The 25,695-nt window shown below is 43.3% G+C and overlaps 1 protein-coding gene across 9 annotated transcripts in view; it reads right to left on the bottom strand.

Moving 5' to 3' along the window:
* kirrel3b (kirre like nephrin family adhesion molecule 3b) overlaps positions 1–25,695 on the bottom strand; it is a 147,603-nt gene that overhangs the window by 24,571 nt on the left and 97,337 nt on the right. For 6 of the 9 annotated variants that reach the window (XM_086215442.1, XM_086215443.1, XM_086215447.1 and 3 more), the window contains exons 5-7: positions 16,334–16,503; positions 9,749–9,899; positions 1,457–1,562 (exon numbers count right to left, since the gene is read on the bottom strand). In XM_086215442.1, coding sequence (XP_086071568.1) covers positions 1,457–1,562; positions 9,749–9,899; positions 16,334–16,503 — 427 coding nt within the window. The remainder of the gene's footprint in view (positions 1–1,456; positions 1,563–9,748; positions 9,900–16,333; positions 16,504–25,695) is intronic. The other 3 variants (XM_086215444.1, XM_086215446.1, XM_086215450.1) reach the window with 1 other exon arrangement.

Raw genomic sequence — 25,695 nt, 5'->3', positions numbered from 1 at the left:
CTCCAAGAGGGCCAGATAAGTATTTATGAGATAAATTAATATCCATTTTGTTGTATCAATCCAATTACAAATGTAGTAGGGAAAACACAAAATTGATTCTAATGCAGTGTAAATGAGACCAAGCTCATTTATAAGGTTTAAAAAGAAGAATTAGGAGAGAGGAACAGTGAGCTGACTGCTGAGTTGTTGGTTGGAATTTTGGATGGGATGTAATTGGTTGCCTTTTCAATGCTGTCCAGCTTGACTCGGCCGACAGGCTTCTGAATCCACAACTGCATTTTGAATTTGAATTGCAATGCAAATAGTAAGTGGGACTGTTGGGCTTTGTATTTTCTATCACACGTTCAACAGCAACCCGTATGAAGTGAAGTGGGAAATGACGGTGTGGTGTTCAAAGCATCTGGGTCTCACGCAGCAAACCCAGTTGATGCCTTGTCACAATAACATTTGCAGTTTTAAAACATTTACTAAATCTGTGTGCATATATTGTAGGAAGAAGTGATTTAAAAAAAAATTCAACCATTTTTATTTCATCAAGGGCACATTTGTCCAATTTCAACAAAACAGCATTTCATCGGAGCGTCGGCACGGTTGGTGGAGGGATGGAATGTTTGACACACAGAACCACACACATAAAGCTCTTGTTACTCTTTGAGTGGCGCTTTGACAAAGCATTTTGGGAAATATCTTCAGAAAGTACTGGAGTCCAATATTTTTCTTTTGCAGTTTGATGAAATAGATTTTTGTCAACAGCCTTCACATAACAGTAAAGTAAAAGTAAGTTCTCTGGGTCAACTTAGTGGAAACGAAACAAAGTTGAGTGGGGAGGGCAGACTGAGCTGTAGGTGTATTTAATTATTGGCTCAGTTATATCACCCGTGTGTGTGTGTGCGTGTGTGTACGTGTGATTGTTTCACAACAACTACTAATATCTAACAGACGTTAAAAAAGAAACCAGGACCCAAAGCCACGATATAAACCGGCTGGCTGAACCCTGCACCCCTAACACACGCGGAGACTCCGGCACGCCCGCCTATACTGCTAAACAGCAGTACATTGACAGCTTTGTCGGATGTTGTCCAGATTATATTGCCAGTTTTTCTCCAGCACAGTGGGATATTTAATGTTCAGGGGAGATTATAAGACCACAAACCAAACAGCTTTGCAGCAAATCACAGTGTTGCTTTGCTGCAACCCAGTGAAACATGACAAGACTTCCCAAATGATTCATTAATCTTTCCAGCATAACCGTGTTTGCCCGTTTCTTTCTCTTCCACTTTACAAAACATGGTCAGATATCATGACATCATAAGGAGGTTTTGACTGTGACCAATGCTTTCTGTAACCGGCCGCTAACATCCATCAGGAAATATCTCATTCAAGGTTTCTTCTTCCTCTGTTACAGTTCTGTTCAGTCATTATGACCGTGTTCTAGAGGCAGATCGAGTGTCCTCACCTGTACAGAGTGACGGGGGGGTTAGCCTTCGCAGCGCAGTGGAATTTCACCAGGTTACCCTCCAGCACGGGCTGAGGCTCCACAGACAGATTGACAAGAGGGAGATCTAGAGAGAGGGAGACAAAGACAACCCATTACAGCTGTGGCAGCGTCTGCTGTAGTGACCTGTAAAAGACGAACGCTACATTGTCTGCTCGCTCAGTCTTTGGCTGAAAAGAGCTGGTGAGGAGGAGGAGGACGTGTACATCAAATTTAGCATTTGAGACAAAACAAAGCCATTTGAACAGCTCCAACACAGCAGCATCAAACGGAAACAAACACATTCTCAGTTTATGGAGGTGACCTGTATTTGACAATGTTCAGGACAATGACAAGGTGACCCTAAACTGATTTAAATGACCAACACTGTACCACACATACTGTGCTGGAAGGCAGTGGCTCTACTCAAAAACAATAGGCCAGGAAAAATTCTCCTTTAATCTGATTAATGCAACATAAACCATACCAAAATCTACACATGTACAGTTAGGACAAATGTGGCTGAATAAAAGTCAATTCATTATGAATCATTTGAAGCTCTATTTTAATCTTGCCTCCCACAGACGGGTGCTGGGCTGGCGGCATTTACAGGTGTGGGAGAAAACGTGCTATTCTTATCCTCGCCCATTTATTTACTATTTATTAGCAACGCCAAGGAGAGAGAATAGAAGGAAAACTTGACTTGATAATTAGTTTCATTAAATGGCAATTTGCAAACAGTGAATGGTCCACAGTGCAATCCACTGCGATTAAAACAAAGAACAACATCAGTGAAAGAGTTCTTAGAATAACAAGTGCTCAGATTATGCAAATTAAATAAACAACTCAATTTATCCTAATTGACAAAGGTGGGAATCTTTTGAAGGTACATGTTAATTTCCATATCAATGCTGTCCCATGTGAAGCAAACAGCTATTTACCCAGCAGACTCAGAGGATGAATTTCAAGTAGGTGAATCTATTTGTCGGGCTTTCTAAATAGATGCCGTTTATAATTTGTTGAGAGCTTTTGAATACAGTTCGGCAAATATAACCTAAGCCTACTTACATGGAAGTTACATCTATAATGCTGAGGGTGCATCAGATGGAGCTCCTCCAGATCGGATCATGCAGCGAGTCTGCTGCTGCTGCTGCTGCTGCTGGAACCCTCGGTGGACTCACTGTCCTGCTTGGGTGCAGGTTCATGTTTAAGTTTTGCATTTGATATGCATGAGTTAGTTACATTACAACTGTTCTGACAAAGCTTGAATTGATGTTTGTATAGGTGTACAATCCTGCTGCATACTGAAAGGATGTGAAATATTGCTGATAAAACAACTGAATTATAAAAACAAATTAAAATGTACTTGTCCAGCTAGAGCAATTATGAACAGCCTCAACCTGTAGAATACCATTACTTTATGCTACAAGTGGTACCAATGGCCTTCTAGCAAGGCATCAGGGACTACATTAGTGGAACAGTCATTTGAGTAGAATCTGTATTTGTAGTTGATGCTACCAGCCATAATGTTGCGCTGTCTTCAACTACGAGGCATGTGCACAGAGGGCCCATGTGTCCACCGATCCAGAACAATTCTATAATGTAAAGTTTTAACATCCTTTAAAATGTCTTCAGACTTTATCTTTGAGTTCTCCTGCTAACAGACAAACCAACAGTGGTGAGCTCATTAGCTCCGTGGTGGAGGTAACAGCCAGAGACCGAGTTTGGATGTGGATTAAAAGCGGCGGTGGCTCCACAAACAATTACAAAGCAGACATGGACACTGCTGTTATACAGCAGTGTGTGTGTGTGTGTGTGTGTGTGTGTGTGTGTGTGTGTGTGTGTGTGTGTGTGTGTGTGTGTGTGTGTGAAGTGTAGGAAACTGATTTTTACCCTGTGGCTGTGCAGATGCTCTGGGCTGGCTCAGCTGCCACAAAGCCCACGAGAGGGGGGTGGGAGTTGGGGGGATCCAGGTGCTACTCATAGACCCCCCACCCCCCCCAGGACAGTAATCCCACCCCCACCACCCACTCTACCGCTTTCAAATGCACCCCACCTGTGCCAGTTCTCCTCCAGCCAGAAAACAACAACATGGATCGTAGAAGGTGAACCAGAGAGTGTCTCCAGGTAGTGAGCAGCCAGTGTGTGTTTACTCTGCTAGTGTTTGCAAGTGTGTGTGAGCGTATGAAAGGGCAAGTGGGTGTGTGTGATATCAAAACAGGAGCACTATCTGTGCCGTGAGCAGCAATGTTCGCGTTTTTAGCATCACAAGTGGTTAATTGCACTGACAAAATTACGGGCAGACAAAACCTCAAAGGCAAAATGACAGATGTGGCAGTGGTGATGGTGGTAATACAACCAGCCAAAAGCTAGAGAGTCAGACAGGAGTGTGAGGGAGGCGCGCGCTAACAAAACACAGTAATAAAGAAGCTAATCATGAGACGGTTTCACTAAAAGTCTCCCTGTGCGTACAAGCATGACAACCTAGCCAAGAGATTCTCCAGCTACTAATTAATCTTCTTTTCAAAAGGATTGAAGCTTCCTAACTGACCGTCCCATAAAAAGACATCAGCACCTGTCAGCAGCAGAGTCTTGATGACTTCACATCTTTTTCCTCGACAGAGGAGCGATTAGTGCATTTGCTGCCTGTCCCAGATGAACCAGAGGCAAACGCAGCCATCAGAGCAACAGCTGTCAGAAGTCTGTTGGAAGTGCCTTGGGTGTGAGTCAGGCACTTTTGCCTCTCTAACCTTTGACTTTTCAAATATGATAGACGTCTACTTTATAAAGATTTGTATCTTTAATGTATAAATGCATGAGCTTTAGATCAAGTGCACTGGAGGCATCATGCAACAGCGCATCCATATGCAAGACTGTTGATTCCTCAGATTCATCAAGAGAGTAGCAACACGGGGGGATGAGGAGGGAGGGAGAAAAAGATGGATTGATAGATGGAGGGGAAATGGGGGAAGTGGGAGTTGAGAGATCCAATGAAATCAACACGATGAATGGGGGGGTAGTCTTATAGTTGGCCGACAGCTTTTGATAGGTTAGTTCAAAGTGGATACCAGATGGTGTTTTTGGAACAATCTTCCAATTTCACCCCATTTCCTGGAGATTGTGCCAACATAAATTGTTTTCCCCTTTCTTAAAGCTCAATTTCCAGTCTCTCTGGGTCACTGTGGACAGCTGTTCTCAAGTAGGACCAGATTCAAACTCCAGGAGTGGCGGCTGCCTCTAAAAGATGGGAAGTTGTTTGTGGGCCATCTGCTTGTGGCTTCTAGCCTTAGCAATATGGGCACGCTGTCACATGGCTGGCTGAGCCGACTACTTCAGGGAGAACAGACTAAGTGACAAGCGTGAGGTCAAACATATTGATCATGAAACATCCAACTGTGGAGAAGTAAAGCTGTTAAATGAACGCAGGCTTCTTCTTTGCTACTCATAGGCTACGCTAGGAGCGCTGTGTCCGTGGTAGAACAGGTGTTTTGATCGGTTCATGAGGATCAAACTAATGTAAAAAATAATTCAAGTGTTGGAGCTTCAGGGTACTGAAGGTGGGAAATCTCTAAGCCTCGAGATGACATGTGATAGTTATTTCTTACGTCATTGTTAGAGCTTAAGCTTGACTTAATATACGTGGGTTTCGGAGTGAACCCTTATCCCCACACTCTCCCCTCTCACTTCTAATTCCCTCTCAGATGAATTTACCATTACCTGCCTGATGAAGCAGGGAGAGCATGAGGCTGCTACCAAAAACAAATCCTCACATCTGCATGGTCTTTATTAATTAGTCTCAACAAATGGCATTCATTTCCCCCCCACATGGCTCATCTTGTTTGCAATGCAAACACACCAAGTGCCTTCATCTCCTGCTGCACATTTGAAAGCAAACCCAAGATCTGGACCAGAGCATGTTTGGGGAATATCTATTCATTTGGGTGAGTCTGTGAGACATGAGGCTGTAGCATCCAATTCAAGAAGTTTCATTGGTGGTGGCTGTGTGGGTTGGAAGAGTTGGCTGATTGTGGGTAACGGTGATTAAAAGTCCAAAGGGCAAAATCCAAATAAAGTCATGCTGCTGGAGAATACAGCATCAGAGGATAGCCGCTCTGCTATCAAATGATTACAGTCATTAAAATTGACTGGTATGGACGCCTGCAGTTTGCTGTCCATCCAGGGCTCTGAATCACTCCTGTCACCTTAAATCCCTCTCAGTCTGGCAACATCACCAGGACATACTGTATTTAGATGCTAATTTGTTGAGGCCTAAGTCAGATAACTCTGTATGAATTTCTGTGGTAATAAAAATGCTGAGGTGAATGTAAATTGTGGTCATTAAAGTGTAGATAAAAGAAAAAACAGTTGTGAAATGCACTGAGTTTGGGGATGATTTATGCTGTGGAGCAACGCTTGTGTTTTGATTACTCGCATTTGGATTGCTATGAGGATGAAGTTGAGATTAAAAAGGGCACCTATTAGCTTGTAGGCAAGTGGAATACAAAATGTTGAGGAGCCCAGACTGGCCGAGAGGATTCTAATATGGTTGTTGCTATCTCAATAATCACTGAATGGTTCTATATGTGAGCATTTTAATGCCACAACACACACAAATATGCAGTGTGCAATGCAGAGTGTAAATGCTCTGTGAGCTTTGCCAGATCTTCAGGACAAATGATTGAAAAATTGCAAGAAATATGTGTAATGACCCTCTGAACACGGCATCACATCTTTAAACATCTGCTGAAGTGATGTGGCGGCACTGCAGCAAAGTCTACTGAGACACACAATCCCCAGATCAGCAATGCAGCTGTTAAAATGATTGTTGTCTAGGAAACTTTATTTTGTCAGCTCTCACAAAAACAGCTTGAAACGACATCAAGTGGGAGAAAATAACGGAAAAATAAGGTTTAATGATGTAGATTTAGTTGAAATCTGGGACTTGAACTGTTCTCCAAGATTGTTCTGTGTTTGCTGACATCAACCACAGACTCGACCTCCCCTGATGTGGTTGTGTTTACAGTAACCACCACCTGTCGTGTGATGCTGATGAAAATGACCATGGAGAAGAATGCTACCTCACTTCCACTGAAGCTAAGCGCTCATGTTCTCAGCTCATGTCTTCTGTGCGATTCCCCAGCAAACATGAAGGGATTCTCTTGAGCGCCATTACTCAGTGTGAGGTGACAGGATTACTATCATCCGTGTGTCCAGGACATCAGGAACACAGCGTCAGAGGAGTACGTGCCAGGCGTCAACCAGTGCTCAACAGCGTGCAGCCCCGTCGCGTGTGGAGGCCACGTGCAGGCCCACCCTTACTGTACATCCACACCTTTCTCAGTCCATCTATCATCAACTACGAAGCAACTGAAATTTTAAAGATATCATAGAGCAACTTCCTCCTTGATACTCTGTCTGCTGGAGTCATTTCTGACCTTTGGAGGTGCTGTGAAGCCGCTCGCCTGGTTTTGTCAATTCCACAGCAACTGCTGATGATAAATGATGATGCATGGTGAAGTCACATGATGCACGGCTTTACTTGAGAATGCCAACAAAGACAGAATGGCCACCAACTATTAAACAGCATGATCAACAATCTATGTCTGAAAGGGTTTTGCAAATGTTTGTTTTGCGATCATTGTCAAAAGTCCTAATGTCCTTGGGGTTACAGCTTACATGAACATGAATTATCACTTTTGAAATAATTTTCCATGTATTATTTTCAAGGTGGGAATTTTCTTTTCATCAATCGTGCACAACTATGAATTCAATTGGTTATAAAACGTATTAAAATTAAAAGTAAGAGCTGATGAGCAGCTGTCTTCATGTCTTACAGCAGGTACTCTTGTTTTACTTTCAGGGCTCACATGAAAATGCTCTATTTCATTGATCAAAAATGGGAGTAAACATCCTCCCAGGGATCAGCGGGTTACAACATGACTCCGTCAGGTCGGTGCTGTAAACCTTGAGTAACTCACTGCATTCGGCCCTCAGCAAGGATCCACTTGGACGAACAGGGACCGTCACATGGGAGCAGGACAGGGAGAAGACCATCACCTGTCATTTATTTATAATCTCATTCCCAGCAATCTGCTAAAACTACATTTACTTTCATTGACTGGTTGATAGTGGCGTCTTGATAAGTGAATAGTAAAAAAACGGGATAATCATACAGCCTTTTTTGGGTCACCAGAAATGGCAACACAGATTTTGGTAGTTACTGACTGGTGATTTTCTTTTTTAATATTTGACAACTAAATGAGGACAAAAACGACATCCCCCCTCGCCCGTGAATGCAGCTCACCTGGTTGCCTGAATTACAGGACACTTTTACACAGCAGATAAATTTTATTCAAATGAATAAGTCTGTATTTTTTTAAACAAACTCACTCAGCGGTTCCACTCATCTGTCTTCCTTATTTAAATGTCCAATTTTGTCAGTGTGTTTTGCCTGAATTGGGTGAGACAGAACTGGAGCAGCAATCATCATCCAATATTTAATTTCATGTCAGTCAGGTCGTCACACATTTCTGTTGATTGTATCAAGCAAAAGCCACTGTTTCCTGAAGGTGTGAATCTTGGAACCCAGAATCCAGAGTTTGGTATTCTAATCCACCTAACGTTGTAAGTAAGTGTGTAAGGGTAAGTAAGTGCGGAATTTGAGTTTTATTAAAACATTTTCTGCAGTTTACCGCATTTTGTTTGCCAGCTGATGCTAATTTCCTCTGGATGAATGTGCTGTTCGACCTTGTCATTGTTATTTGTCCATAAACTCGTTTTTTTTTTACCAGAGAGGCTGAGCGCCACACTCAGTCAGACCCACAGTCCTGAGGGTTGTTGTCAATCACATATCTATAAACGTATCACAAATTTCCAAATTTTGGTAAAAAAAACAAACAAAAAGCAGCAAACAGGCACGTACAGTTGAGATGTATTTGACAGTCAAGCAGCGTTTCCTACGCTGCCGCCGAGTCAAAAGCTTGTAATTGAATTAGGCAGCAGTGAAATTAAGCAAATTGATCCCTGACATGAATGAATCAAAGTTCAACAACAGCACGTTTAATTTCGGAGCGTCTGAATTTGAAAGTGGATCTTCGCGAAAACTCCCGAGACTCGGCTGCACTGTGCCGAGCGTTTCACCTGTCAAGTCAGACGGCAGGGGGATGGGCTTTGAGGGGGATGGGGTGGGGGAGAGGCTAAGCCTCGGGGGAGACCTTTTGAATTCCGACAATTAGTCTCCGCTGTCGCTCAGTTTGATCTCTCACTGTGAAAAATGTTTTCAGGAGCTTTAATTGTGGAAAGAGCAGATTTCGTAATGCTAATTAGAAATCTGCTGCACTCATTTTTCGGGGTTAAATCCTACATTCAGAGGCGCGGGTGATGCTCTGATGTGAGCGTTTAGCACAGACACATCATTATACATGGTGACGAATCAGTTTACATGTGGGCTGACTTCTCTTTGACTGTATGACAAAAAAAGGGAAAAAAATTCCAGGGACAAACTGCAAGGGTTGCGAACACTAACAACTGTTAATCATTTTTACTCCCGCGCCTGAGTTAGCCTGATTGCACCAAGCTCGCTCTTGCCATGCTTGCCTCTTGTGGTGTACATAATGAAAAGAATGGCGCCGTCAGTCATAATGGCTCTCTAAATAGCATTTTCTGCTTTATTAGTCATACTTAATGGTGTTGAAGGGGCTGTGAGTGATGCAAAATCCTTTTGTTCAAAGCCCTTCTGTAACTGTGAACGGTTCTTGATCGGAAAAGATTCCCTGACAATTGAGGCCCAAAGTGTTTTACACGCTGGGCCTACTTTGCCTATTATAGAGGGGAATCGTGCATGCGCTCATCAAAAAGATTTATGGAAAGAGTGAGGGAATAGAAGAGGTGCAGACAGTGTGCATAGTGCCTCAGCAGACAGGTGGATGGAAATGACACTCCTGTACATTTTACAACAGTGTGTGTGTGTTTGTGTGTGTGTGTGTGTGTGTGTGTGTGTGTGTGTGTGTGTGTGTGTGTGTGTGTGTGTGTGCATGCGTGTGTGTTTGTGTGTGGTGAAAAATCGGCATGTCCTTACATGATATAGGAGGAAAGGAAAATCATCAGAGCCTAAAATGGGTCTTGGATGTTTTCAGTGTGAGTCACATGTTCATCCGACAGTTCCATGACAGAAATCCTCCCACACATCTGCACTGATCACCGACAGGAGGCTCAGACGCTAAAACTAAAGGAGGGACACTAAAAGCTGAGAGAGAGAAGCAGTGGAACGCTTACGCTGGATGTCGATCGTGACACTGGTCTCCCTGCCGTTGGGGACGGCCTTGTTTGAGGCTTTACAGATGATCTGCTGGCCCGTCTCGATGTTGGAAGCCGAGAGGTAGAGCGTGCTCACGGTGCTCTCTCTCCTCCCGTCCCGGAGCAACGTCTGCAAATAGAGAGCAAAGATGAGGAAGAGTTGTAGCCTTAAACATGCTAGGCTGGTCATGTGGACATGGATGTCATGCTGGCGTGTGCTTTGGATTTTGATTTCCATTATCAATTAAAATAATTTTCAACTTCTTATTGTTGTGATTCAAAATCAGCTCAATAAAATATATCAAAAAACTTTCAATGTTGAAACTTTCTCTTGCTTGTTTAAGTTTGTACCTGCTTTCTTTTACCGCGAAACCTGATCGGAGGCAGGTAGAGTGATGAGAGTATTCACAGAAGCTGAGGCAAACAGATGAGAATATATTCATCATAAGAATATTTGATTGCATAGTTATTCTGTCTCATCACTCATGTTCAAAAACCATTTACAAGAATCCAACATGATTCCACACTTCCACACTTCCACGGTTACAGGAAGACGGATGAAACGGAGTTCTGCTAAATGAATAAACTGTGATGACAACAACAAACAATCACTAAATTCATGAATGGACACATTTTGTCCCTCGATGCTCCAGAGGCAAATGTTCAGAACACTGCAGCCTCTATTTTGTTCCCAGGATGATTGATACCAAGCAAAATAAATGTTTTTTGAGCCTCTTTTGTGTGTCTAGAGAGCCGCGCTCTAGTGCATGGCTTGTCATAATTCAACAAAGAAAATCAATCTTCTTTTCAGCACTCATCCTCAGAGCCCTCCATTGTGGAAGCCATCTGGAATTGGTTGGTAGAGCTCAGTAGCTCTCACTTTCCCCCAAATGCTCATGGGAGGGCTCTGGGAGTCTATGTTAACCAGCGCGGGACAGAACAAAATCACTGACTCGAACAAATTGCGTGGGCAACGGGGCACAGTGTGGTCAACCACAAAGTCAAGATGTATTTCCCTGCCATCTCTTTAAGAGAGAGGCTCACTGTTTTCCTGTGTTTTTAAAGAAAAGAAAAGCCTGCACGTCAAATACTTTCTCCACACAGAGATGGAGCTGTGAGGATGTTGACCGGGAGGAGCTCACAGTGGACTCGCTTTACTGCACTGCTACATTTGAATTAGTCATAAACACATGGATTGCCCCATGGATATTTACTTAAATCAGAGTCTTATACAGTAGCACAACACTGAGCAAGAAAAATTCAAGAAGCATTCTTGCTCCAACTTTTAAAGTGGGTGGGTATTTCTCTCCCCCCCCCCCCAAAAAAAGTTCTTGCTCTAAAATGTGGATGGATTCATAGACTTGCCTCTGCTTTAGTTACAGTGCTCAAGTGGGCCCTCGCTGACTGGGAACACTTCTTGATCCATAAACGATTACCTGATCATTGACTTTAGATTATTCTGAGAATTTCAAAGAGTGATGCTGTACTTCAACTCCCTCAAGGTAGCCATTAAGTGTGATGATCATTTGTCACATGATCATCTCTCTTTTGTCCTCTCCGAGGGAAAAATTGACTTCAGCATGCAAACGTTTGACCATTTGACCTCGTGCGGTGGTGCCGGTATCATCAAGAATCCTGGACGATGGACACGTGCCACAAAACAAAGGATCCTAGCTGATGGTGCATTGCTATGGTTTCCCCGCTGGTGTAACTAGCCAGTGGTAGCTGACAGTATGGTGCAGAGAGTAAGCCCCACCCCTGACACTTTGAGACATGTGGTACAACACACCAGGGGTCTCTGGGTTCAGCCGCCTAACTGCTAGCATGCTAACTTCCCCAGCTGGGGTCATGAGTTAGAGGCCAGCGCAGGACTGTGCTTGTCTACTCAGTCCAGTTACACTGGGACATAACTGTGATGCATTATTAAGAGAAAATACTTCTGTGAAATGAGATTGAAAATAGCTCTTGACGGTCCAGTTAGCACCATTTCTTTCTAAGTGGAGACACAAACTCTTCATCAGCAAATGCAACGTTACCTGGGAATCCTTAAATGATGAACGAAATGATTCTGAATCTTGGCCATTACCGCTTGATGATTTTGGAGATGTTGTATTGTTATTTTTTCATTTAAATGATCTACATTTTTGTTCCTTTCAATAATAAAACAGAGCTAGAAAATGTTTTATGAGCTATCTGTTGGAATCCTCACCTCTAACAGTTGGTGTTTCCAACAGGTTCAAATCTTTGCTCATTCAGATGTGTCACATACAAAGCAAAAAAAGCGAACAATGACGTGCGCTTATGATTCCATAGGAGTGTGGACACCAACCAGCCGAAGGTGAAGTTCTTTTACATATAAGAAGCATGTGATAAAGTTCAGCGTGGTGCATGAACACATTAGCTGTCAGCCCAGCGCGGGATGCGTCATGGTAATACACACGATCAGGATTGTGTCTGTCGTTTCTCTGAAGCAGTCTGAAGTCCTTCATCTCAGAAAGGAGGTTAGGTGGCTGCTGCCCTGAACTCAGCACCATGACACTTTCAGACTGCCTCCAATGGGAAGAAGACTTGTAACTATGTGAGGAGACAAAGGGTTTTCTTCTATAGTGTTTAAAAGTGTCACCACCTGAATGAAGGAGAGGCAATGAAATTCAGCGCTGTAATGGTTAAAAAACTAATAGTTTCAGGACAATGACGAGGCCTTCGCAGGCCAGGGGGGTTGGCCAGGTGCACTCAGGGTGTCTATTTTTCTCCTGCCCTCACTTGAGGATCGACTCTTTGTCGCATGTTTCTGAACACACCAGAACCACAACTTAGCCTTGAAAATAAAATAAATGCAACTTCCTCACTTTCCGTGCTCCTATCAACTGATTTAAGGCCAGTGTGTCCTTAATTCAAAGACGTGTGTATTCAACGTGTGCAGAATCCTGCTTGTGAAGCTGCAACGAAGGGTCTGGTTCTAATTGTGTTCCCTCCGGGCACCGTCGCCACACCTCCACTCAGTCGAGGAAAAGCCCAACTTTCTCTAAAGCCATTAGAGAAGCTATTGAACCTGCCCAATCTGCTTTGTTGGGGGAGAAAATAAAATTGATCGAGTGGAGAGAGAATTGGAGACAACAGGAAGAGGAAATAGAAGCTTGAATGAAAACTGAAAGAACAAGTGCATGAATTATTAAAGCAAAAGCTAATTATTTATAGAACATTATCATTCCACCAACAAACCCGGCCAGCATGCCTTTGCCTTGGCCCACAATCAGAAGACTGGGTGGGATGTCAGATCAGTTGTTTATAATTCTGAAGGGCTCTTTCACTTCAGCTGATCGATTTCACATAAATACATATTGAATACATACCTTTTTTTTTTTTTTACAGAAAAAAAGATCAAGTTAACAGTTGTTCACATACGCACACACGTACGTATTTAGAAATAAATGTGGTTAATTGGCTCTGCAAACTCTCTCTCTCTTTCCAACTGGCACGGGTCAGTGTCAGAGTCGAAAGTTAAAGCCCTTTGGGCTCATTTCCACAACGACGGCTCCACCATTCACATGTAAATGTCACACAGTGGCGAACCTTCAGAGCTCGAGCGGCGCCGTGTTGTGGATGGTTAAACACATGCATCTTTTACAGTATGCAAATATAAATAAAAGTTGAATATGAATAAAAGTTCCTATTCCAAAAAAACAAACAAGAAAACCTATTGTCAGCGCCCTGTCATGTCTGGGCTGCTCCCAACTGGATACCTTCTTTCACGCATGTCCCAGTGTGGCACTTCTGCATGAGAGAACGTTTCAGTTTCCACACTTTGCAAGTTTAGGACTTTTTCTCTGTAAGGACTCTGTTATTTGACAGTAAAGATCATCATTCTATGATTCTATGTTGATGAGAGGAACATGTGAATTATCATCACATTTTGCTGCTCGCTAGAAGTCAAACCTCTGCTTACACAGCGGTTGATATCACTGATCTCTTCCTGCAGTCAACTCAAATGATTCAGCAAGATCATCCAAACAAAATGGCTTCCATGAATGAATGGATGTGTTGGTTAAAATCCAGAGCAAAAATCGAAATGATAGATGATACTATATTTCATTTCCACACGATTTTCCCACCCGGCATGTCTGGAGAGTAAACGAAAAGCTTCCTCTGCATTGAACACGTTTTAGATTATTCACCAGACGCTGTCAATCATTTCTGCTCTATTGAGACAACCAGTTGGGAACCACAACAAAAGGCGGCCAGTATTAACTGTAATTAATAGGCCAGGCCAAAATGACTTTGGCCCACTGAAAATTGAAATCCTGACATCTTGCCTGGCCTGCATATTACAATTTTGCAGTCTTGAACTTTTTTCAACGGAGCAGCGCCACTGAAGAAGATTGGAATGTTTGAAGGAAGAGGAAGAGTTTTGCCTCTTAATTTTTCCGGCACAGATTTTCAGAGCCAGTGTTGATAATTGAACCAATCACCTCTGTGAGACTCGTTCCTATTTCCAAATTATCCGGACGCCCCTTCCATAATATACTTTATGTTTTTGGAAGCTACTAATGGTAATCGCTGCATCAATTCAGTGACTCGGGTGTATGGTAAAACCAACACTGATATCTTTAATCAAACCGTGCACTCTGTCTTTATTCACTGGGCCAGTAAATAGCTATCTAAGAGGTCACAGAGAAGATGCTTTGAAGGCCTTAGTGGGGAATTAGCTCTAGGTCAGAACTATCATTACATATGAAACCATCAGGAAACCCATTTCTGTGAGTCCTCCACCACATCTGCTCACATTAGTCCTGCTCATCTGCAGGATATGAAACAACCATCAGAGCAGATGATTACGCTTCAAATGTTCCCCTACTGCTCTTCAGACCGCCCAAAAAGAGCCATTTTCTTTTAATCGAAACCATATCTTTTTAGTGGTGGGCAATAGAGATAAGGGGAACATTCTTGGGCGCAGTGCAAACATGTGAGCGTCCATCAGTTACCAGCACAGAATGTCCTCACGTCTGTGTTCTCTTTCAGAGGAAGAGAAGGTAGGAAGTGCACTCTCCACCCACGATTAGCAACAGCACCTAGCAAACACTTTATTTAAATTAGCCTGGTGCCATACCCTGGTCCAATCAATGGCATTTATCTGCTCTTTGAAAAAGCCGATAATGGGATGAGACAGCGCAGGGAGAGGCAAGCCAGGAGGAGGTGTTCGTGCTCTAAAGTGCTTGGTTTCTTTTTGCCATTTATTTAAATGGAAACAGAACATGACAGTATTGATTGTGTGATTAGCCTTGAGAGTCACGTCAGTCAAGAGTCTACCGGGTCAGATGATCATGACATCAGGCTGCTGTGTCTGTAAAGCAAAGCCTGCGTCTGCATGTGTGTGTATGCCTGTTCTTAGCTCAACTACAGTGCCGGCCACCATCCGCCTCAGAATGCGCATTGCTGGATATCCAAGGATGTGCCGTGCTAAGATCGGCCCAGTTTGGATGTACAGTATGTTTATAGAAACAAATTTGAATATGAGTAGCTCTGCTCTGTGTCAGGGTGTGTGTGTGTGTGTGTGTGTGGGGGGGGGGGGGGGGGGGGCTAAATAGATTAGATTAGCAAATCATCCTGAGTGACTCACCATTGTTGAGCATGGGTCACCAAACAAGCCCAGTGCACCATGACTGCAGTTCCATATGTGAACAAAGACTTCCAAGGGTGCTTGGAAGTCTGTTTGTCTCAAACACTCTGACAAACCCTTTGGCCATTAGGAATCTGAGTGAAGGCACAAAAACTAATAACAATCTATGAGTCAAATATGTTTGATCCTCCTCAGGTTGACATGCAGTCTTTAGTTTGAAAATGTAGCCCTTATCTTCCTTGAGATACGAAAATCCATTTATTAATATTTGAGACTTTGGCGTGTTCTTTCTATCATCTGTGTATAACAGAGGGTTGGTTGTGTCATGTTGTTAGTGTACGTGATCCTCACATGAACTTTTAATGCGCTGAAGCTGCAGCTGGAGCCAAAGCAATCGTCCTGCGAGTGGTATGATGATGTGTCACTGACAATTTAACAATGTGATGAAAAAGTTCAGTTGGGCTCCAGAGAGTAACCCAGTATATTTATTACAGGTTGTGAAGATGAAGAGGACCGAAGCCATCGACAGACGAGATCAAAACACCAGTGAGGAATGCAAAGTCACTGATAATTCCATGATCTTGCCATCTGCTTGCCTGAGTTGATTTGTATGCTGGAAAAAAGGGCCAACCATGTTTTTATAATCAAAACACCAACCTAGATTTTTCAAGGGGTTTCATTTCAAAAAGCCGTCTGGATGCTGAGGCAAACGCCCACCGATAACTCAGGCAGTCGCTCTGATACAGCTCACAGATGTGCAGCACCTTTGCACTAATTATTTACAGCAAAACAAGAAATGCAAAGATGTACAGTAACAGGTGTCTTATTCCTAATTTGAGTTGGAGGTTTTCAACATAAGAAAAAAAGAAAAACTGCTGGAGAATGAATGTGCAGCCATGCAACCCTCGCCCCGTTCCCCTGGTCTACATACCTGGTACGACACACACCTCTATGCTTACCTTGGAGTACATGGCCCCATTAAGGACCTCTCCATTACGGATCCAGATGATTGAGGCAGCTGGTTTGGCATTATCAGCATGGCAGGTCAGATTGAGTGGGTCGCCAGCCCTCAGGCTCACCACTGGTCCTCCACTGATGACTGGGTCCTCGGGGGGAACTATTGACACAAACACAGAGATGGAGACATACAGGATATTAACCATATGACAGTAAATGGCTTGCATATTATAAGGACCCAGTATGAATGGGCAGTAAAGTGGAGTATACAGACACGCCAGCGAGTCCTTTTGAATACTTCTTTATTCAATAGTAATGCAACATGCAATGACTTCACTGCACTTATGTGGTCATGCAGCGCTGACTATGATGAGACAAAACTAACTACAAACGGCACCTGCAGGGATCTTACTGCATGGAACTCCATATCACACAGCTAATCCTGAGAGGGCTCGTGATGCCATCACCAGACAAAGCTGATGGCACACAAACAAGATTTCTGGAGAAAATAAAAGCACCGTCGATGGTTTGCTGATACAGGGAAGCTAATGACTTCCCAGTGTAAAACAGCATTAAGCCTGCACTAAAAAATCATACTATGAGTAGATTGTGAGCTTGAGAAGCTTTACACAAGTCACAGTGTGATTCTCCAGAATCAACTCACCATCATCATTTGAGCCCGACGTGACTCCATCAATATACAATCATATATGCACAAATGTCAGCACTGACTGGAGTTCAGACCCCCCCCGCCACACACACACACACACACACTTTCGTTTGTTTTACTCTTCCAGCTTTGACAAACACAACAAAGAGACAAAAGCATCTTAACAGTGCTGTTTGTGCCTCAACACGTCACTGATCAAAGTCCTAGTCATATTTTACCCATAAGCTGTTTTTTCTTTTCTTGTTTTATTTTACAACAGAAACTGCAGTGAATTATTGATTGACCTGAGTGCTCATTACAATGCAGATCTGGGGCAAGATGAAATCAAAGGCTGCAGGCAGCTGCCATATCCTCTACAAAAGCACCGTGATTTGAAAGAAGGTTGTTATGGGTTCGATTTATGCTGTCAAACTCCACTGACATGAATGAAATGAAGGGAAATGTCATTTGGGATTCGGTTTCGTACATTTAATGACAAGAACTATAAGTGCTGGCCTTTTTTATGGCATACATAAATAAGATGGAGGCTGTGAGGTTTGCATAACCTGTTCTGTGTTGCTCAATCAAAAAAAAAACATACATGTGCATGATATAGGATTAGTTTATCATTATATCATGCACAAATACAATGCTTTGCCCATAAAAGGCTTAAAAGACATTATTATTTAGGCAGAACAAATGGCCAGAAACCAGAGTAGTAAATTACTCACACAGAACAAATACGCCCCCCTGATGTTTTTTATGCATGATTTAAATGGGTTTTCGGTCCCTCTGTGGTCTCGTGAGGGACTGCCAACGCCATGTTTTTGTCTGTTCTCGTGACATTAAAAACATAGCATACATTGATGGTGTTGGTGATTTCAGCTTTTAGTTTCCATCCATCCATTTTCTTCTGCTTATTGCTGTTAAGAGTCGGGGGGGGGGGGGGCTGGAGCCTATCCCAGCGGCTACAGGCGAGAGGTGGGGTTCACCCTGGACAGGTCACCAGTCCATGGCAGGGCCACCACATAGAGACAGACAACCATTGGCTCTCCCAGCCACGCCTACGGTCAATTTAGAGTCTGGATTAACCTGGTCCCTCTTGATGTCTTTGGACTGTGGAGGAAGCTGGAGTACCAGAGAGAACCCAGCAGGAACAGGGAGAACATGCAGACTCACGCAGAAAGACCCCGTGCCTGAGCCGGGACTCAAACCTGGAACCTTCTTGCTGTGAGGCAACAGTGCTGATTACAGTGGTTAGTTTGGTCATATAATTTATATAATTAGTTGCATGCGGAGCACAGACGTTGCTATCAGGATGAATTGTTTTTCATTTACTGTGGAGCTGCACAACTGTAGCTCAAAACTTGAGTGTATGTCCCCAGACTATTTTTAGTGGCCATTGGTGGAGGGTGAAGATTTGCAACATGTTAGCATGCTAACATTTAGCTCAAAGCAAAGTTGCTCCAGGTGCTGAGATGCTACTGTGGCCATAGAAAAGGTCTCATGTCGTTTGAGAAGCAGTCCTTTGAAAGTGAGACACATGATATTCCATGTCTTTATCACAGACAGGCTTATTTTAAGCAGCGTGGTTGAAGTACGTGGGGTGGCATTTTACTGTTTTGTTGACTTCATTTGCATGACTAATGCCCATGCATTACATAAAGCTTTGGAGCGCAAAACATTGGAAATGTTTGTTTGTCCAAATTCTCAGAGTCATAGCCTCCCCATCAGACCTGCATCTGAACAGTTAGCAAGTACTGCATGAATCAACAGTGTAGGATAGAGTCTGGGCTCTGACAAGTCCAGACAAATCATCCTGACCAACTGGACGACTGGTTACTCACTGGCTCCCGTCATGTGGTTTATTTTGAAATGCAGCGTTAATTTCTTGTTGCCTCCCTTTCATCTGGTCCTCATTAATATGCAGAGAGCTGAGAGAGCTGAAGAAGTCGCAGGTCGGCACTCGCAGATCAGAGAACAGAGTGAAACAGATCTGTGAGAACGTGGTCACCTTCTGGTCCGTTGTCAGGAACCGCAAACATGGTCAAGAAGACCACATTAGTTAACGATTTTGCTGAGAACAGGAGTGCTGTGTGGCATGCAAACAAGACAGGACACATGTAAGAAGCATTATGATCTGTGACTCGAGACAACTCACCCATTTGTCATTTAAAAAAGCATAAAGCAGGAGATTCAGTGATAGCACTGTGACAGCTGATTGCAAAGATCCAGTGTTATTGGCTCGCTGTCAATGCTCTCGCGCACATACGACTCAAACGTTAATTAAATGTCAAGCAGTGAAGGCAGCCATAAAAGCGTTTTATGGAGAGAGGGAGATTAGAAAGGAACGTCTGGCAGTATGTGACTGATAGGACTCAGTTTTGAACACTCACTACACTTCCAAATTATTGCTTCAAAGTCGGTAAAGCCTCCCTGAGACTCAGATGTTCTCGCGGTGCCTCACAGGACACACGAGAGCACCAGTATCATACGTATTCACATGTTCATATTACATCAGGGTCTATGAACCGGTCGGACAGGGTCAAAAGTTTCCACAAATAATGAATGAGGTTATGCTATACTTTATAGTTGTCCACTTTGACTTTGTTTTATTATTCTACTTGTATTTATTCACGCCTGAGTGAACAGCGCAGGAGGAGGTCATGATTTGGTGCAGCGCGGTCAGATCGAGGTCACACGCTGATGAAAGAGTGAGGCAAGCGGGGACCTTCTGTCCTTGCAGCTAAAAGCCTTTCAAGTCTGGGAGGAAAACAAAAAAGATTTGACCAATAATAATGCAGCATCTATTAAATACAAAGAAAAGAGCAAGACAAACTCATTGAAGTTAGCTCTTCTGTCGAGATCTTCCTCTGATCCTGCACGATGACTGCCAGGTCCAACAGAGTCCAAGCCTTGAACTTGAGTCAGCCATCATCATTACTGGGCTGTTTGCAAACTCGGCAGTCCCTAATGGTTCTAAATTAGCTCTTTACTGCAGTCATTCGATGGACTTGGCATAAGTAGTGTGGTCAGTGATACAGATTGATCGCTCCTCTTTAATTACAGGGCTGACTCACAGCAAACCCTGCTCCACTCACTCCTTTTTTCTTCTTGGGGATAATAATGTAATGCCTTTCAACACTTTACCAAATTTGCATTCTGCTGTGGCTACACATACTGTACATTGACCCTGTCTGCACACATGCACGGAGACACTTATTTTAGTGATTACCAATCAAAGATAACCGCTGATCAATCACAAATGAACTTTTTTCAATTCCTTATTGTTGAACGTGAAGTTTCAACAAAAGCCTTTACAAAAGATACAGACACTCACAAATTCCTTGAAATAAAAGCATCAATCAAAGATATAATTCATCAGTCCAAGGCATTTTGATGTGTCCTGACATAATCTTCAAAAAAAATATATATATATATATATATATTTATATTTATATTTTTGAAGATTATGTCAGGATATATATATATATATATATATATATATATATATATATATATATATATATATATATATATATATATATATATATATATATATATATATATATATATAACCCAAAAGGAGATGAAGCTGATACTGGAGTTGACTGAGATGTCCTCTTCAATCTGGTAACAACTGGTGTTACTGGTGAAGCCACAGGGTTTTACAGGCCAAACCCAACATTGAGGGAGCTTCACTAGAGCAGCCAATGAAATTCAGCGAGCACTCCAGCATTCCAGGAGCGCGAACAAGGGAGAAAAAGCAATTTTAGAGGGGAATGAATGAGAGTAGGGCTCCTCACAAGGTAGCCAGGCGATGTCGGGGAGGGGAAACGTGCTACTGTATGTGTAGCCGCTGTATTGCTGCGCCTGAGCAGACGTGGCCTGAACAACAACGAGCTTCCTGACTTGTCTTTCTTTTTTCAGAAGAAAGTCGCATGGACCGTCTGTCACCCCGGCGCGACAGCTTGCAGAGTTGGTGATAGATCAAGAAAAAGGGAGACAAAAAGAAGAAGAGAGAAATAACCAGTGCAGGTAGATACAAAAACATACGTGACTCACTGGCCCACATCACCAGCACTCTTCAATTACTGTCATTGTCCATCTGTTTGAAAGCCAGAACATCCTCAGCCACACATGGAAAAATAAATGTGTCGAAGAGGAGTGATTTGCAGGAAAGTGTGGCTGTGATGGTTAAGAAGAAGTGGGGGAAAGAGGAAGAACACCAGTGAAACAAGGCTGCAATATATTCAGACAAGTTTTTAGAAAAAAATAAAATAAAACAGGCTGAGGATGATTATCGCAACCTTTTAAATACTGCCAAAAAGAAACGGAGAGATGGCAGCATGAACTGAGGAGAGAGAAGACACCGGGGCTTTCACACGCATGTGGAGCCTGTTTTGTCACGGAGCAGCCATGTGGAGCCTTGGAAGCTGCTCTCCACAGATTGGGAGGGTCCTGACATCGCTGCTCAGCACCCGGCTGCCATATAGCTGAGGGAGGGTGGGAGGCTCCTAGAACTCATGGTCCATGGCCTCAGTTAAAAAAAAATTTAAAAAGCCTCTTATAAAAAGTTTGGACCTCTTATTAAATTGTGTCTTGATTCAAATCATTTCCAACAGCGATCACAGTTCGCAGAGGCATTTTTTAAGTATGTTTTGAAAATTAAAAATCAGCTCAGCACCTGTAAGTTGTTGTTTTTGTAGAGAAAAAAATATTCAAGTCTTTTTTTTTCTCCTGTTGTTTTTTTTAACAGTAAAAAATCACATCCTACATTCAGTCTGTCTGTTCATAGCTGCTCTGATATCATAGATATGGTTATCATTCCAGCTCCGGTTTCACACGGAATGGCAGAAAAGGCCGTGTGATGTCAACATTAGGGGCTTATTTTCTCTGAGAATGCCGGTCTTTTCGGACACCTTATATCACTCTACATCAGCTGAGATGCTCAGCTACACACACATGAAATTTCGGCAGAGACTAAGTGGTTACGTAGACAGGAGGTAAAGAAACCAGTGAGGGAGGAGCGCTGCTTACTGTAAATGACTGAGTTCTACTTCTCTCCAGGATAGAATGAGGGAAGCAGCGCCCATCCACACCCACACAGGGGGAGGCTGGTGACCATTAGAAACAAATCTCTGGGATTCCATCCATCCTCAACTGCTTATCTGCATTCAGGCCAGTGTGATGTGGTCCCTCCACCCCACCCTCTGTCTGCCCCACAGCCTCCTCCCATTCGGACGTGCTCGGATCACCTCCCTGTACCCTGTGGTACCCTGACGTCCAGATGTCCAAACAACCTAAACCGGCTCCTTATGATGCAAAGAAACGGCGACTCTACCCAGAGTCCCTCAGGGATGACCGAACCTCTCACTTGGTCTCTTAGGGATGAGGAAACCCATTCCTGCTGCTTGTATTCGCTTTCTGGTTCTTTTGGTCATGACCTGAATTTCATGACCACAACTTTGAGCTTAGAGCTTTGCCTCTGGGGTTAATACAGACGTATAACTGGTCAGTACTTCGCACTTTCTGTGGCGAGTTTCCAAAACTCCCACAGGGGATATTAGAAGCAATCTGGGTCCTATGTACAGTTCCTTTTTCTATCTACTGTCTAACTGTCTACCTACAACGACAGACAGGCAGACAGCCAGATGGATAGATAGACAGACAGATAGATAATAATTAGATGTTGACAAGTCAGAGGATTCTTTGTTTCTTGCACATAATATAAACACAACAATTCCATGGTAAAATAAGACTCATTTGTTGTATTCTTATTCTACTCTCAATCGTCTCCTAAAAGGATGGCAGTGTGATCCTTGAGATATAATGAATTCAGACATATCAAAAGAAATGGCTGATTCAGGTTTGGCAATAGGAAACAGCAGTAACAAAAGATACCCTTGGGCTTTGTGTACATGAATATTGTTGCTGACACATGGGTCCAAAGCGTTAACAATGCTGGGGAAGATAAACAAATATCTCGCTTACAATGGATCGTTTACAGTAAATGACAGGCTATCAATAAAATGTTTGTCAGTAGACGGGTATCACGCTACATTTATGAATCTCTGTTATTGCGAAAGTTCCTCCTCGGCAGTAAATGTATGTTTATATCAGATAAACGGAGGAACAATTACTGATGGAAATTCCTCCAAGTACAAAAACACCACTTTTGTTAGGAAAAATATAATGGGTAAATATAAATGACTAAATAAGTAATATGTTTAAACGCAGTCATTATTTCAAGCAGTAATGACAGCATAACCTGTGGTTGCTTATATATATTTGTGTACTGTGATAAATATGTATTACATTCAATGTCGATCAAACATTGGGACATTTTGTGTCCGTTGACGGGTGGGAGCACCTGCCCTGGCTGTCCTGCAGTCCCTGGTCCCACCTGGTGACTCCCCGGTTCTTTTAAAGACCTTTCAGACTCTTTTTAAAATAAAAAATGTCTTTGGTAAATGAAATGAACGACAAACGGAAAGAACACACATCTTATATCTTTCATACTTAATGCTGCGCACTCCTAAAACAACCGCAATTTGCTTTTTGGTTTGTTTGTTTTTTGGTCTCCTAGAACTGAACAACTACAAACTACCAGTTTTAAGCTTTGTTAAATATATAGATTTATGTGCGTTTGAAGGAAATGCAGCAGACAGAATTTCACACTATACCCGGCTAACAATTCTCCTCTGAGCCCTCAGCATGCAGGCGCAGTGGGTTAGTTTTGTCGGTGAGTTTTGTTCAGACTTTTGTTATTATGGAAGTCTTTGTGGTCAAGAAATGCTAGATTTGAATCTGTGGTGTGCAACCGTGGCTGAGGTGGCTGTGTGGTGGCAGTCGGAGGAGCCCTTCGAGGATCTCCTGAACTCAACTGACAACCTCACCACGGGAAGCCAGTGCTGGGTTGAAGATGTGCTTCAGTGGCGAGGCACCAGCTGGGGCTGTCCAGGTTAGCATCACTCTTCAATGTCGCATGGAGGTCAGGCGCTATGCTTGGGGAGCTTAGGGAGGGGGGGGGGCAGGGTTTGATCTTCCTCCAGGGGGACCTCACTGCTCAGCCTCCTGGGAAGGCTTGTGGGTCCTGGTGAGGAGGAACAGTGCAGATCCCATCATGATGGTGGATCAGTGCACGGCTACCCTCACAGCGATTCTGGAGAGGATGGGGGAGCATGCCCATCTAGTCTACATGTCTGGATATGTGGACTGAGTCACATGACCATTCCCTCAGGGTATCCTGTTGAAGGTGCTGTGGGAGTGCAGCTTCAACATAGGGTGAGGAACCAGGACTCAAAACAAGAGGAGTCCAATGAGGTGGTTTGCGACTCCCTGGTGCCTCCTGCTGGAGGTGCTCCAGGCATGCCTAACTATTAAATCCAGAACATCCCAGATGGAATACATCTCACCTGGCCTGGCGATGACTTTGGGTCCACCAAGAGGAGGTGGAGTTTGTTGCTACACACTCACCTGGATAACGTTCTTGAGCTGCTGTCTCAGTGCCTGGTCTAGGATAAGCAGCAGGAAGTGGATGAACAAGGCCAGTGCCTGCACAGCTCAAAGACAGGCTTATGGAAACATGAAAAACCAAGAGTTTCTATTCCTCATCAGTGAAAAAGGTCTCTGGTGTTGCCGTCTAATTCCTGTGTTCCTCTGACGTGGCACATGGAGGAATGTGGGCTTATATGGAGCAATGGGGGAGTTTTAGATGGAGACTGTTGTCAGCTTGGAGACGTGAAGCTGCCTGTGTGTGCACTGGTGAGTGTTGGCGTGTGGCATGGGATGTGTTGTGTGTGTGCATTGGTGTGTGTGGCTGTAGCTTTCCTCCGAATCGATAGAAAGACTGTCATCACTGGCAAGTAATTGACAGCTTGGAGTTTGCAGAGACACAGGCCTTGCATATATTTCCTCCATTACCTGGCGTGTTCCAGCCTGGAGTTCTCCTTGGCAGTGCATTCAGGAGTCAGCTTGCTTGGCAGGGGATTAAACAAACACCTTCTATTTGGGCTTATGGAGAAGAATGATAAACTCTCTCACCCTCAATAACTCAAACAGTGATAAGGGCTTCCCCTTTCTGGTTCCTGGTTAGTTCCTGTAGGGCCGACCACTGCAGCCCCTGCTGCTTTATAATTCTTACTGTCTAAATTCAGGCATTGGTTCTAATGAATATATATATTCATGGGGGGGGCAAAGTTGAACACAAGCAGGTAAGAACAAACATAAGTTTTGCATCCACTGTGTGCAGTAGCTGCACTTACAGGAAATGTAAAATGGAATTACAATTTCAGACTTTTGAAAAATCTCAAGGACACTGAGAAGCCCAAATTCACCACTACCTAAAACACTGACAAAAAAAGAAGTGGAAATACAAGAATGCTTTAACAGTTGCCAAAGTGTAAGGATGCTCGTGCTAAATTGTCTGGACTTTTTCAGTGCCACCGTGTCCTTGACGGAGGAATCAAATAAAAAAAGTTTCTAAAAAACAGCAGCATAATCTTTAAAGTTCCGAATGGCTAGAGACAGACAGGCAGTACTCGAAGCTAGGAAAGTGCAATCACAATGGACATTTCTAGCTCTCCATAGAAGTATCAATAATAATTCACTTGTATCCATTTGCAGGGGGATTGGCAGCCAAAGAAATGTTACGCCACAATTTGTTGTCCCTCTGCTGCTGCTTTCTCCCGTACTATCGTT

Source organism: Aulostomus chinensis, chromosome 10, assembly GCF_037954235.1.
Source record: "Aulostomus chinensis isolate RoL2024-O1b breed Wild chromosome 10, RoL_Achi_v1.0, whole genome shotgun sequence".
Classification (NCBI taxonomy): Eukaryota; Metazoa; Chordata; class Actinopteri; order Syngnathiformes; family Aulostomidae; genus Aulostomus; species Aulostomus chinensis.
The sequence above is the reverse complement of the archived record's forward strand: the minus strand, read 5'-3'. Positions and strand labels throughout refer to the sequence as shown.